General features: G+C 35.7%; 1 protein-coding gene across 13 annotated transcripts in view; it reads right to left on the minus strand.

Moving 5' to 3' along the window:
• Positions 1-2,390: 2,390 nt before the first annotated feature.
• The window catches only part of LOC118744382 (lysophosphatidylserine lipase ABHD12), a 58,867-nt gene continuing 45,356 nt past the window's right edge, over positions 2,391-15,901 (minus strand). Inside the window, exons 1-8 of one of the 13 annotated variants that reach the window (XM_036477369.1) lie at positions 13,220-13,400; positions 12,540-12,647; positions 7,750-7,786; positions 4,537-5,041; positions 3,691-3,809; positions 3,424-3,611; positions 2,835-3,347; positions 2,391-2,756 (exon numbers count right to left, since the gene is read on the minus strand). In XM_036477369.1, coding sequence (XP_036333262.1) covers positions 2,430-2,756; positions 2,835-3,347; positions 3,424-3,611; positions 3,691-3,809; positions 4,537-4,667 — 1,278 coding nt within the window. In that variant the 5' untranslated portion in view covers positions 4,668-5,041; positions 7,750-7,786; positions 12,540-12,647; positions 13,220-13,400 and the 3' untranslated portion in view covers positions 2,391-2,429. Of the gene's footprint in view, positions 2,757-2,834; positions 3,348-3,423; positions 3,612-3,690; positions 3,810-4,536; positions 5,042-7,749; positions 7,787-9,060; positions 9,104-9,298; positions 9,412-12,539; positions 12,648-12,859; positions 12,878-13,219; positions 13,401-15,901 lie in introns of those variants that run through there. The other 12 variants (XM_036477376.1, XM_036477366.1, XM_036477367.1 and 9 more) reach the window with 12 other exon arrangements.

Genomic DNA, 15,901 nt, shown 5'->3' on the forward strand with positions numbered 1-15,901 from the left:
AAGTTTCGTTAAGATATCTAAATTTTTACTCGAGTTATCGTGTGCACAGACGGACGGACGGACGGACAGACATTTACCGCTTAATCGACTTCTCTTTTCATTTATGTATACATTTTTCTATATCTATCTCGATTCGTTTTGCCTGTTACAAACAACCGTTATGTGAACAAAGTTATAATACCCTTGTGCACAAGTGCGCTCGGGTATAAAAAAAGAGTACAGTATGCTGCTTAAAAACCTGAAGTTGTACGATAGTTCATACCGTTCCAATTTATTCGTGAAAAGATTGAATAAATTTCTCACTCTGTTCCACAATGATATTTGGATGCACGCATATACTCTGCTGGAAAATATTTCAAGTTTGATGGCAAAAAAAGTGTATAGTACAGTCAGCTATCTTTTCGAGAAAAATTCAAAAAATATCCCAGAGGAATCGTTACTAGAACGTATGCGTTCCGATTTAAAATGGAACGGAAAGAAACTAGACAAAATACAAAATGTCAAACTATTTTGAACTTCTATTGAACTATTTTTCCACCGTCACCGTTATAGTGAAATCAAGGATATACAAAATTGTTCACTTATTCCACAATTAAAATATGATTTACATCACATCAGATATGATCGTTTGGCTTTCCGCCAACTATTGTGTCGTATAGTGATAGAAGTTTTCTTCCCTTCCCTTCTTTCCCGATGGCGTCTCCATTTCATTTTGTATGGGATAGCAAATGAAAATACAAAATGAAACTAAACAAGTGAAGAAAAGAAACCTCAAAGCAAAAGAAACAGATTGTACAGGGGATCTAATACAAATACGCTCAACCAAATACACAAATAAAATAAGCCTAGATCCTGGGTGTCGGCTCATTTTAGCTGGTGTCCGGTTTCTATTATCGAAAATATTGACTTTAATTACGAGGTCAACAGTGACTCAAACAAGTGTTCACGTGTTGTATTTTTTTTTAATATTCAAAATGTTTTTCAAGTTAAATTTTTTGTTATTTTTCATTAAAAATATTGTCCAAGCTTTAGCCAAAACCATATAAATCAAAGTTGCAAACTTTATACAAAATTTAGGAAAATTCAACAAATTTTCATCAAAATTTCGAGCTTTTTAATCTGAATCTTTACAACATTTTTGAGTATGCAGTTTTATAGACCATAAAATGTTATGGTATTTATTCATATAAAATAAAGTGGCTTTATAAAAGGTTTATAAATTGAAAAATGTATGAAAACATCAATTTATAAAGCTCTTTACACCTACTTTATTTTTTATGAATAAGGCCATTAGTCTCATGAAGTGTGGCTACTAAATCGCGTAGATTTTTAATTATCTTTTTTGCAGCCGGATTTTCGCAATTTTTTCCTTATAGGAGCGTTTGTGAATCGGTCGTGAGTAAATTTTTGACACTATGAGGTGAATCAAATTTTAGTAGCCCATGAGGCTAGAGAAATTTTTGACAAATGCATAAAATATTTTGACAATCGCAAAGATTGTTGATGTGTGTAATTTTTCGTTAAATAAAAGCCCTAATTCATGAATTGCAATCAACGATGGTAGATGTTTATTTAAAATATTAATTTCACTTCAATTTGTAATATTTTATTTCGTATAAATCTGCGGTTATCAAAAATTAGTCACAGAAAAAAAAATATTAAAAATCAATGCGATTTTTAGCCGCTTAAAACTTGCACTTCATTTGACTAGAATTGTTTATGGATCGGATATGCATAAGTCGCTTAAACATACGGCATCTAAAATATACGGATAGCTGATCCTGATAGCTTTTTTTTCAAACCAAAAACTCAAATATTGCGCTTGGAAAAACTATAAAGCTTTGATTCGTTCATATGTATGTTACATATGGTTACCTTAATATAGAAAGGTCCTGACTCATATTCAGTCTCATTGCGAGAGTCGTGCCGAATGCAAGTCGTTTTTCGAGAGTCGAATCGTATCGAAAATTTAGCGTCATTGTCTAAAATTTCCACTGGACTAGTGTATTAAAACGGAAAAACTTGGCAGCACTGCATAGTTTTCGACGATTTTCGTCGTTTACTTATTTCAGCATGACAGTAGACAATGCTAATGTTGTCGAGTCGTACAATTCAGCCTAATTTACGACTTACGCAATGAGGCTGATTGTCGCTGAAATACAAAAAGCCGTAGCTAAGTAAAAATCCATAATTCCCTTTTTCAATTTTTATGAAGCATTTCATCGAATTATAAGTCCCCACATCATTATAAGCAATAACAAATTTTAGTTAGTTACGCATTTTTTGTGTTTCAGGGACTATATGAGTTAGGGCATTCCTATATTAAGGTAACGATATATATAATTGATTTGCCAATATTGATATAACATCCTCTGAGCCAAAAACGCATATTATGAAAAACACCAATGTCCATTATATTCGGTATTTCTTTAAAAATCTTCCTTGTAAAAATTATCGACGAATTGTTTTACCAGTTCTGGCAGTTGGGGCGCGCGGCAAAGAAACTTGTGCCCGTAACCTGCGTTGCCGCTGAAGCGATGAAACTCAACAGGTCCCCAAGTTTTCCCACGAGTATCAAGTGCTGTCCGATAAAGCTTGTACCCCAGTTCGAATGGCACAACATAATCATCCTCAGCATGAATTATCATTACCGGTTGACGGAATTCCGCAATATGTCGATCCGACTCAAAACGTAATGAGTTCGAATACATTGGTCGCGCTATGGTTAAATCAAACCAAGGAAGGTCCTTAAAGGGCTGCAACCAAAACAGTATTTCATTTTAAACCACTGTAAAACATTAAAATAAATCTAAATATGTGGTATTTTTTCTCACCCGTGAGAATGGATGTAACCGTATTTCATCACGTATGTTCGTGAAAGGCGCCTCTAGCAAAACCCCACGTGGCAGTTTCATTTTAAAATTTAAATTTAATTCTGCACATAGATGACACGCTACGCCAGTACCAAGTGAATGGCCCCAAATAAAGATCGGATTAGTTGTCACATTCCTGATATATTCATATACAGTCAGCGCATCGCGAACAATACCCTCTTCGGTGGGTGGAACGGGGTCAGAATCACCATAGCCACGATAATCTAACGCCACTACATGATAACCAAGCTTACGCAGCAGCTGATACATCTCAACACGATGACCCGAGCCACGAGATGCGGTATTGCCGTGCAAATAAAGAACAATGATACCCGGAAGTTTGAGCAGTCGCTCATAAAAGAGCTGCTCATTCTCGGCGTTCACATCGGGGAATTCCGATTTCAGTACAGGCATCAATTGGTCTATTTTCTCATCTTTTTCAATGGTGGTGTTCTGCAGTTCCTCATGTGCTTGCTGTAAGTAGGGAGGAAAATCTTAATTTGTTTCAAGCATATGTATGTATGGATGTATGTAAAAAGAAATTACTTACCGTATCAATTTTCAATTCTTGAGCAAAGCGCTTCGCTAATTGTAAGGGCAATACGTGCCATACACCGATACGTATACCGTCATGACGTTCTTCAGCATCTGGATCAAGTACACTAATATGTAAACTTCTAGTGCCAAACAATCCTATACTGGCCGGATTCGACAGATCGAGATCTTTCGGGTATGTGACTATTAACGAAAAATTTGTTTTTATGAATGCACTTATACAACATTATAGTAAAATTATTTATATTTTTAAAATACTTACTAAAAGTTAGAAACAGAATTCCTCTTTGCAACGTTATAGAGTAACGAAACACCAGAGGGAATCCAACAAATATTATCAAAAATACTAGCATACATAATTGGACAACGGCAAGTGATATTCTGTGGGAAAAAGGCGAGAAGACAGATAATGGAATTAGTGTTTGTACACGTAATTGTCTTTAGCAAAATAATTTATACGTACATACATGTAACTAACTTATTAAAGTCGTTTCGTCGCTTAGCGCGCAATACTTCGTATCCGCCAAATGCAGTACCACGTATGCGGTGGCATAGAAGCAAATTTATTTTGGTTACCCCGTCTCAATGCTTCCCTACTTCACAAATTTAATAGTGCATAATTATTGTAGAAGCTCATATTTGGTGAAAAAAATGAGTTTCTTCGCTCTTTTATGAAATTTTCGGACTATCTTATACGATGTATTGCGCGCCAGGCGACGATGTATTTTTCTTACTTAAAAGCGATTTTCGAATGAAAGAAAATGTTTAATCGTATAATCGTGTAAGCAAACATACCACGAAATATGAGAGATATGAAAGCACATTAAATATGTTTATACGTACGTATGAATTAAAATCATAATTATGATTATATAAAAAATATTTCAACTCAAGCAGAATACCGAACACATTTTTTCATAGCTTAAAACACACAAAAATAAAGATCAGCAGAAACCAAAAATTTTAGATGTTAGATAAGAAAACAAACACGCTGGATGATTAATTTTCTAATTTCTATATCTTATTGTTTTAGTGGAGAATGTGATGGAAATTACTATTTAAAATTATTCTACAAATGTATTTATGTATATAAAATTAGCGTACTTACATCCCCGTCAGCCAAATTAATATGAATGCTCCCGGAATGACTGAAGCACGAAATATTATATTTAAGAATTTATATGTTTCGTACATTGCATATATGTTTGTATAATCGTTTTTATCAGGCCTAAATGACATTAAATTTCGTAGATTGCTTGAAAGGCCCAAAAGGAATCGAACATTGAATTTGAACACAAAATAGTCGACTGAACACCACAAGAAATGGCTGCAGTGTCACACAAAACCAAACAAATGTTTTGGAAGGGGAACTTTGGGAATTTCACAGGTGCGTCTAGCTGGGGAACTATGTACATATGTGAATGATACAATGTTCAATAACTTGTTAAATACGGCAATGGAATACTGACAACTACTTAATTCGAAAGTGCCTTTCTTTTCTAGTTTAGTTTTTTCTCTTTAATTTTTACTTTTTCTTTAATTTGTGCTATAAGGCATTTGTGTATTTGACTGGTGTATGTAGGCGAATTCACTGCGCCATTCAGCAATTTTTACTATGCAGATGGATTTAACATGGAAGAGAGAAGAACAAAAAAAAATAAAGCATTAGCATTCACTATTAAATTCGAACATAAAACAATAAATAGGTTAGTGAAAAAGAGTTAAAGCTACATACATACATACATACATCGATAAAAAATAAAGTAAACCCAAGACCGATAGAACGCAAATCAATCGGACAGAGAAAGTCCCACTTGCATATAACAAGTGTAGTTAGTGATTTAGCGATTTTGTTTTATTTTATTTTGAAACAGCACAGCTACCGAAAATAGGGCCTCGACCGAATAATGACCAAGCGGTGGTATCCATTTGTTACCAAAAAGTGTGAACTTTGACACGCTGTAAAAAAAATTTTTATGATATTCAGCAGAATCTGCTTAGAGTTTGTCCATCGCAAATGGGTGTACCGTTTGGGCATAATTCGTTTGAGAGCCTAAGCAAAGACCCTAAAATTGTTCTGCACTAAATTGTTCGGATTGAAATTATTTACACACTTAATGGTTTTAATTAGCGATAAGAGTCATTTTCGTACCATAACCGAAGGGCAGCGTAGAATGTATATTATCGTAAAAAATGCAAATACTTATTTGAATGCGAACTTCTTTTCTTATGTAAACAGGGAATGGATTTTTAGGACCAAAAATCTATAAAAAAGGCTAAATAAAATAATGAAATAGGCTAAAGAAGGCAAAACAAAATAGCGAAATGGACAGGAAAAGGCACTAGAAATCGCAAAAAGCACTAAAAAAAAAGACAAAAACCGAAAAATAAACAACAAAAAAAAATCATTTATTTTAGAAATGTGTATTTTACACGTAAAAAGAGAAAACTTAAGAACTAGTGTCATGATATGAAACATTTTTACTTTGAATATTTGACTATTTTCTCCTTTCGAGTTTTTAACTCACAAAGCTTTAATCTCTATAGTTATAGTAACATTGAATCACAAGATGTATTTTCAAGTTTTCTGGCAGCAGTTCATTCGATTTTCGCGAGCCATGAATGTACTAAACGTGCGCTCGACGTGAGTTGATATAAGTGGTGCCAAATTTAAATATGGAACGTTTAAAACTATCATATTATCAGGAATAAGGGCTTTTTCCTTGCCCTTTCCAATTAAAGGTAGAAAATACCCAACAAGCATTTCAGTAAATGTTTTTAAAAATAACTTAAAGTAAGTTTGCTATAATAAGCATTAAATAAGCATTTTTAATATTAAGCTTATTAAAAGTTTTTTCAAATGAACCTTTAATAAGTTTTGAGAGCGAATGTTTATAAATAACTTAAACTTTTAAATGAAATGCAAATGCCAACGACATGAAGTAAATATAACATTTTTTCAATCGTAAGTGACGTGTTTACGTTTTTTAATATATATTATTAAAAGAAAAAATTAAATAAAAGCGATGCGGTAAAAAAAAAACCAATCCAGGACCCGCTGCGCTAATCGGTGGAGCATTCGAGTCTTCAAATGATGAGTTCTCCTTATCCTTTCTTAGTTTAACATTCTATTAAAAATGTATTAAATTTTTTTCAGAAAAGTTCATCAATGAGAATGGCAGCGTTGAAGCGAAATATATAGCTGCATAATAACCGCATGTAATTGCAAGCACGCAACAAGATGTAATAATTAACTTTTTTATGCTTAATTTTTGTGTGTTATCGTGAATTTGTATGCTAAAATGTCTTCCCTATTTATATTTTCGCGACTGTAGATGAGTCCACCGAAAATTCGCATTTCTTTTAGTTTCTAGATGTTAAGCAATCTATGTATGGGTTTTTAATGAAATACCTTTAAATAAAGGGTTGTAAAAATGTTTATAAAAAGCTTTCTTTTGAAAATTTTTAGTAAGTTTATATTCATACGCTTATAAACAACTTTTTTTGAACCTTTATTATAAGTTTACACGTTTACGCTTATAAAATGCTTTCTTTTGAACATTTATTACAAGTTTATATTTCTACGCTTATAACCAATGTTCCTTTTCGATTATATTACGCTTACTTTCAAGCGTTTTATAAACAAAAAAATCAACGTTTTGTAAGCTTAATGTTTATAATTGAAAACTTAAAAAAAAACTTTCTTTAAGTTTATTTTGCTTGTTGGGTACAAAAAAAGGCAACATCAAATGTGTATATATGGAATCAGGGAAAGCTAAATCGTGGACATTCTTCATTGAATATAATCTATACCTTAAGCAGAAAAAAGGCAATTTCCATAAAATCCGTTCCCTCTTTACTTCGTCTTAAAGAATTACTAATTACTACTAACTACTCAATTAAATTTAATGGTGCATTGTACTTGTATATACGTTAATATACTTCTGTGTATTGGTTAACCGGAAGTCTGGTTTATTCGTGTTAATTTTAATGTATTCTCTAGAAAATACCTGAATAGATCATTTATGTATGTATATAAAATAGGAAATTATAATCGGTATACCTTTCATGAAACATTTCTCATTCGCTGCGACATAAAATAAAAGATTTTTAATAAAATATTAAGTGCGAAAGCTCTACTAAAAAAATTTCTATAATCGAATACATTCATTAAAGTTTAATTAAATGTGTTACAGTCAATCTCTCTATGGATATTAAGATCTAATTTTGTCAAATAGAAGTAATTACTCTTTCGTACATTAATTAATGATATATACTCGTAATACACCTTACTGTTTGTATAAAAGATTGTGACAGTCACCTTTTTAAGAATTTTCCTCTGCGCGTTAAAAACATTACTAGAAATAGAAAAATATATAGAATAAAGAAAGAAAGAGTTCGTAAAATTGTTTGCAATTGCATATATATACACATGTACATATATCTACATATAAGTATGTATGCAGCTAGCAATTTTTTCGCGGGAGAAAGAGAGAACATGAAGGTCATTTGTTGTTTTTTTTTTTTTTTTTGATAACAGCGATCGTACTTTTTCCTGAGCGTAGTAGAGTGCTAAGTGGCACTATCATGAATTACGCGGCGTATTTTTCAAGTTATGGGAGTTGCTGGCAATGAACTCCGGCATGACGATATGATGACTAGTAGAAAACCGCATGAGAAATGTCGTAAATTAAATCTTGTTTTGGCTTTTTAGGGTTGGAGTTCACATGACATACATATGTATGTATCACTCAAAAATTATATTAAAAAATATACAGTTGCCATCAATTAGATAGTAGCAAAATTCAGAATGATATCGCTGGCAACCACATAAATATAAAAGTTTCAAAGGTTGCACAAAATTCACAAAAATTGATTGAACTTAAAAAAAATTTTCATAAAAACTTCAAGCTTTTTATTCATAGTTTTTTGAAAATTTTCGAGTATGCAGTTGTGTAGCTCATTTAATTTTAGTATAATAAAGTGCAAGTTTCAAATAGCTAAAGACTAACGTTGATTTTTCACATTTTTTGTTAAGGGTGTTGCGCATTTACTTCCATATATCTAATTCTAATATTCTATAAAAAAAAAAATCCAAAAAATCAACGGTAATTTTTAGTGACTTGAAACTTGCACTTTATCATACTGAAATTGAGTGGGCTACAAAACTGCATACTCGAAAAATTTATAAGAACTCTGAAAAAAATTTAAGTTTTGATGAAATTTTTTTAAGTTTAGTTTTTGTGAAATTTTTGCGACCTTTGATTTTTTGTAAATATAAATATATAAAGATAAGTTGTAAACATCATTTGGAGTTTTGCTACTATCTTATTGACCGCAGCTGCATATACATTTTACTAAAGTTAAAAATAGATATAAAAAACTTCATTTCGGATAATTCAAGTAGCTGTCCAGGACCGCTGCGGTTTACTGATCACATATTCCCCAAGTCACCGCTTTTGGAGCATAGCGGATTAAACATTTATTTAGTGCAAGATTTAGTGAAGCCAATTAACCTTCGACACTTAACCAATATAATCAAATACAGACATACACACATATGTACATAGATATCCGTTAGTACAATGAGCGAATATAGTATGTATGTAAACTTCAGTACAAATTCACATACATATATGGCTACGGCAACTGACACACATATCACATGTATCAAACAGACTAATAAACCCTTTTCTTGTTGTTGTTGTTGTAGCGGCTAAAACTAATCTGCCCACAACTAAAAATTAGTAGTAAAACAAACACCAAATTTAACACCTTAAATATTTGACTGTTTGCAATACGCAAAACTAAATAGTATACAACCTAAAAAACAACACTCGGTGTATGTATATATAAACATATATATGTACGTTTATTAAATAATTCGGTTAAAACTTTTTTCGACAATATTTGCGCTTGATGACGAGCTCTCGGCGAATGTGTGCGCTCAGCACCGGACTTGTGAATAAGTTCTTTCAGCAAATGCTCCAGCTAGCCGCTAATTCCAGCGACAAGCCACTTTATTGTGAAATACGAGAGCAACATTATGTATTTGTGAATAGCAGCAATATTACTCTTTTGTCTGCGCTCAGCCATTATCATTGGGACGAAAGTGCTCGCAGCACACAGAAAATGTTTTTATGTGATATCTTTTCACTCATGAATATGCATTGCATACACACAATAATATTAATGGTTAATTAAAGATAGTAGTGCGTTCATAAAATGTGGCAAAGTGGCATTTTTGGCGGAATTGCAACGTTGAAAAAAACTTGTATGAACGACCTATTTCAACTCCGGATTTCAAAAGTAAATTTTTTTTTAAATGCCACGCGTAAGTAAAAAAAGTTTTTACCAGAGACCCAGAATAATAACACAGATTTACAAAAAAAAAACTGTATGCATATTAAATCAAACCTATATGTCCCTATGTTATACGACACGCTGACTGCGAATCCAAAGTCCGTTAGTCTCCATCACGTCAGGTTCGAGGTCAGTTGAAGGTCAAGTAGGGAAAAATTCATTGAATAAACCTGAAAATTCATATATATATAAGATTTTAGATTCGTTTCTCCTCCGATTTGTGGTGTGCGCCTCGATGTTGTCACACAAAGGGGAGGGACCTACAGTTTTACGCCGACTCCGAACGGCGATTGTATTTTTATGAGAAGCTATTTTTCATCTCATAAATACACTCGGAGGTTTACCATTGCCTGCCGAGGGGCGACCGCTGTTAAGAAAAAACCTTTTTGAAGTGAAACTTCTTTTGCGGCGGTTGGTTGGTTGGGAGTAAATTGGCAAATTCAACGGAAACTGCACACGGAAATGGTGCAACGGAAATGGTTGGGGCTGAAACAAGTGTTTCTTATACATATACATATACATATGGTATTAATTTAACAAAAATTTGCTAATAAAAGGTTAAAGTATAACACTTAGAAAAAGACCAATACAAGAATGAAAGTAACGGTGACTACGTACATCGATAAAGAAAAGCGTAAAGGCAAAGGTAAAAATAAAAACAGAAACAAATGAAAACCAAGGTATATGTAAACACTTTATTTATATACATATATAAGGGCAAAGGTGAAGGGGAATATGTAGATGAAGAAAATCATAAATATAAAAGTAAAAACAAAGATGAGGATGAGGATACCGTAAAAAGTAAAGACGAAGATTGAGTTGACCGCAAATATAACAAAAGTTATCAGGATGATTTACTCTGAGCATCACAATCACAAAAAATACCGTTTTAATGTCTATAATCATCCTTATCGCCAACTCCATGTGAATAAATCGCTCCATAGCTTAACAGGCAAAACAAAAACAAGTTGGAAAAATTGTTTTTCTCTAGCTTTATAATTTTTGGGAATATTTGTTCCCATGGTATTCGTGATAAAGCCGAATAATTTAACGTAAATTTATCAGAAGCACACTTTGGTAAGCAAAATACGTGTTTATCAGTGTTATCATTAAGATAAATATTTTTAAGTCTTCAAAGACTTTTATTTTGGGATTTTTATTATATGTCTTTTCATAATAATTATGAGTGCGAAAGAATAGGGGTATTCTCTGAGTCTTGCAAAGCCCTTGCACGGTGCACGGATTGCACGGTTTGCAAAGCTGTCCAATCTGTGCACCATGCAAGGGCTTTGCAAGACTCAGAGAATACCCCTACCGCTCATTGCTCTTCAAGAGCACTATATATCAGAGCTTATATCTTGCCATCTATTGCCGGCAATTTGGTAGTTTGACAGCTACATGTTCATTTGCATGAAAACTTCGTGGCGGCAACATTATTGATATTTTATTATAAAAGCAAATATTGAACTGTTTTCGGTTAAAATATTTGCTATTATGTAATTGGATGTAAAATAGCCTATTTTCTAAATTTTTTAAGTGATTAAATCCGGCAAAAATACGTTTTAGAAGCTATCTCACAGTTGCTTATATCAAGATATAAAAAGCCCACACAAATATTGCCACTGATATAATTTATATCTAGTGACCAAAATGACAGCTGGACAGCAATAAATTTTATCCTATGGAGACGGCCAGTTACTAGCAATCTTCATTGTCAATTTTAAATGTTTACAGGACTTGATGATTATAATACATACATACATAAATAAACAACACCTTTTGCACACTCGGTAGAAAAAAAACTAAATATGGAATGTATGGCCTAGTGAATAAACTTAGAACATACAAATATTAACTGAAAATATGCGTGAAGTCCTAAACGCAAAAACACAAAGCAACGGTATTTTTTAATTCCAAACCGGACTAAAAGAAAAGGCAGTACCGCGACCTGTGTAATCTAACCGTGGTTGATGTTTTAAAACTATCTTTTTTTTAATCCAACCAGCACTTTATGTATTTATGCGATGAAATTTCATGCAGATTAAGCCAATTTTAATGCCTTTCCCGACCAAAATCTTCAGTGGGTTGAGATGAGTGGGCGCAAGTGCCTATTCAATGATGGGATGAGTGTATAATTTAAGAAATAATTATGTTAACTATGTCTCCGTATTGTCTTTTTTTAAGACATCAGTTCCAGTTTACATTTTCCTATCATCATCTTCCAATCAGAAAGCAGGACTGTTCCGAGCGGAGCGAAGCTATTAATGTTCACACCTGCAAATATACCGCAAAACGTCACTTAAAAGAAAAACCTATTTGTGGAATGCTCTTGAAAAGATTTATATAAAAATCGATTATAATTTAAATATTTTTACTAAATGAGCTTTACTTTCAGCTCAAAAATGCTCCTGAAATAGCCTGCTATATGAAAAGTTTCATATAGTTATAGTTTTGAAAACTTGTTGTAAACGTTTTGATGAATGCTGCTGGGTTGTTCTGGCTACGTAGACCCGACTGTCGTGGGAACGATTCTGAAAGCTTCGCACCGCTCAGCTCGTCATAGCTTCTGTGCGCAAGCACATTTAGACAATATACTGAAAAAATGGGGAAATTAACAATCGAATGTAAATTAATGGAACTCAACGATTTAATAAAACGTGGTTGAACTTTAGTCTTCTCGAATATTGCTTTAATATTTTAGTGCATACAAAGATATTTATATGTATGAGTATTAACTTAACATGTTACCTATTCGGTGTAAAAAGGTTGTTTCCGCCAGCAGCTTTATTGTCAATCGGGAACCAATTGTGATTATTTTAATGATGCAAATTTTTTATTTTAGCTATTAGCGATTATCTAAAAATAAAATTTTATATAAAAGTTACAGAACTGAAAAAAATATTAAATGTAAAATTATTACAAAGTCGAACATAAATATAAGTGGGTGTGTAAAAAGATACAAATCTTAAACGATTTCATCTTTATGCATTTCCAGCTATTCAAAACAATAAAATTAACGATCTTTTTGGGAAATTTACGTTATAACGAAATTTTCACCGGGTGGTTACCACTAGCATATGATTCCTGGTTCAATCGACATGCGAAAAGCGAAATGTGAGAAACGCCTATTGCCTGGTCAAATAGCCGGTAGTGGCATCAAATATCATTCTTCATTCTTTTGGCGTGATTGGACAATTGTAATAAGTTCATTGAGCGCTAATCACAACGGATGAGGAATTTTTCTTACGGAAAGCAGCAGAGATTTACACACAAACCAACTACATACATAACCATGGTATATAATTAGTTTAATTATGCCTGCAACACCCAATTGGATACAATGTAAATATTTTCTCCTAATCTTTCAGGAATCTATTGATTTTTTAACCAGTCGGTTAAACTTTGTTTGGTCCCGAATGCATACTCACGTTTTCTGCAATATTTATATTTACATTTTCTTCTCACTTTATTGCTACAATTTCGTATTTTACTGTGAATTTTTGCAATTATTTATCAAATTGTGCAAATAGAATTTTCAGCGCTGAAAATCGGTCGCAAAAGCACACGCAAGTTATTTAATTCCATTTGTCAGCTGTCAAAAACCAGGGTTGCTCTGTTATAGAGATGGGTAACTCAGCACTGACCGCGCTATTGAGTTGACTTCCAGCACTGTGTCGCACGCTCGGACTCACTTCTAATAAAAATATGACTCAGTAACTCAATAAATAAATAAATATTCGCCACACTCAGAGGAAGAATGAAAATAAAGACTAGAAATTTGCGAAAATTTGAAATTCGTTCAAGTTATTCCACGCATCAGCTCTACAGCGCATACTAACTCATTTCCTGTTGTTGTTGTTGTAGCGGCTACAACAACCCCGCCCAGATCGGTTGGTATCTCAGTCGTTGTCGTCAAGTTCCACTAACGGCAACCCTAGGAAGCGTGCAGCTTCTGTGGGATTTGTCCACAGGGGCAAGGCCGTTAGGGTTGTTGGGTTTTCCGGGCATGCGAAGAGATGTTTCGAGTCATGTGGGGTCTCTCCGCATGCCGGACACTCATTCGGCACATCCTCATTCAATCTACTCAAGTAGGAGTTCAACCTGCTGCAGTAGCCTGAGCGAAGTTGAGCGAGTGTAGTGCATGTCTCCCGAGGCAGATGAAGCTCTGTCTCGTCTATGTCCGGGGGTGGTATGCCTAGAACGGCATTCACAGGTCTAGAGTCTACATAACGCGAGACTGAGTCCCTGTGAATGCCGTTCAGGGCCTGTCTGTACGCTGTCGGGTCCAGAGGTTGCTTAATGAACCTCTGGACTTCGTCCGTCAGTTCATATAGATGCCTCCTGACGTGCCTAGGCGAGGGCTCCTCTGCAAGCAGCTGTCTGCTTGGGTGGCCACTTCTGTGGCTCCCGATCAGGAACTGCTTGCAGAGCATTATATTATGCTCCTTAACTGGGAGCATTTGCGCCTCGCCGTGCAGGTGGTGTTCAGCCGACATCAAGAGGCATCCCGTCGCTGTCCTAAGTACCGTATTTTGTACCGTCTGTAGCTTCGTCCACTGCGTCCTACTAGTCCCAGGCGACCACACTGGCGCTGCGTAGTTCAAAACCGGCCGGCCTATTGCCTTGTATGTTGCCAGCAACGTTTCTTTGTCTTTGCCCCAAGTACTGCCGGCTAGCGACTTGAGGACCTTGTTGCGGCTCTGTACTTTATTGACAATAGCGGTTGAGTGCGCAGAGAAGGAGAGCAGACTGTCGAATGTTACTCCGAGTATTTTGGGGTTATTCACCGTCAGAATTGGTGTGTCATCGACGTGAATCCCCAGCGGTAGCCTGACCTCCTTCGTCCAGGTTGTGAACAGGGTCGCGGAGGATTTCGTAGGGGAGAGGGCTAGACACTTTGCAGTGAAGAAGCGAGAAAGTTCGGAGAGATAGCCGTTTACTTTCGAACACAGGTCATCAATTCCATTCCCAGTCGCCATGATCGAGCAATCGTCGGCATAGGAGACAATCGAGACTCCCTCTGGTGGTTGAGGGAGCTTTGAAATATAAAAGTTAAACAGTAGCGGGGAAAGGACACCACCCTGAGGAACCCCCTGTTTTATTTTACGCTGCTTACTCGTTTTGTCTCTAAATATTACCGACGAATGTCGACCACTCAGATAATTTGCCGACCACCGTTTGAGCCTCTGTGGGAGAGAGGAGGCCTCTATATCTTCTAGTAGCGTGGAATGGCAGACGGTGTCAAACGCCTTTGACAAGTCCAACGCTACTAGAATCGTTCTCTCACAGGGACGGTTGCGGTTAAGGCCACGAGTTATCTGAGTGTTTATGGCGTTAAGTGCTGTTGTTGTACTGTGCACTTTACGGAAACCATGCTGATGCTTCGCTGGGGTCAGGTGGTTTGTGAAGTACGGGAGTAGCAAGGCCTCGAGTGTCTTCGCTACCGGGGAAAGGAGTGTAATCGGACGATACGAATCTCCTTTGTTGGCGGGTTTCCCCGGTTTGAGCAGTGGGACCACTCTCCCCACCTTCCAGATGTCTGGGATGATGAGAGTGGCCATTGACAGGTTGAGGACCTCCGTTAGGTACGCTACCCCCGCAGGACCCAAATTTTTCAGCAACAGCATGCATATTCCGTCGGGACCCATGGCTTTGGAGGCTTTCGCCTTCCCGATGGCCACTTGAACTTCACCGCAAGTGAAAGCAAGGGGGGCACAAGTTGTTGGCAGTTTGTGCAGCCTTCTGGTCACTCGACGCTTGGCTTTATCCACCGGAGGATGCAGTATGAACTGCCGGCTAAAATAGCTCGCGCATCGCTCCGGGTCCGACGAGGCATGGTCGCCGAAGGAAATTTCGACTCTGTCGTCGTGCTTCGTCGGATTAGACAATGACCTCACGGTTGGCCAAAGCTTGCTCACACCAGAGGTGAAATTACAAGTCTTCAGGTGCTCCTCCCACTTCTTCCGCTAATGTACGTTTACAAGTTGCCGAATCTCCGTGTTGAGATCCCTGATACGGGGATCTCCGGGATCGGCCTGACGAAGGCTATCACGCTCATCGGCTAGAACAGCCGCTTCGGCAGGGAAGTTTGGACGTGGGTCCGATATACA

This window comes from Rhagoletis pomonella, unplaced genomic scaffold (assembly GCF_013731165.1).
Source record: "Rhagoletis pomonella isolate Grant_MI unplaced genomic scaffold, Rhpom_1.0 Rhpom_scaffold_00008, whole genome shotgun sequence".
NCBI lineage: Eukaryota > Metazoa > Arthropoda > Insecta > Diptera > Tephritidae > Rhagoletis > Rhagoletis pomonella.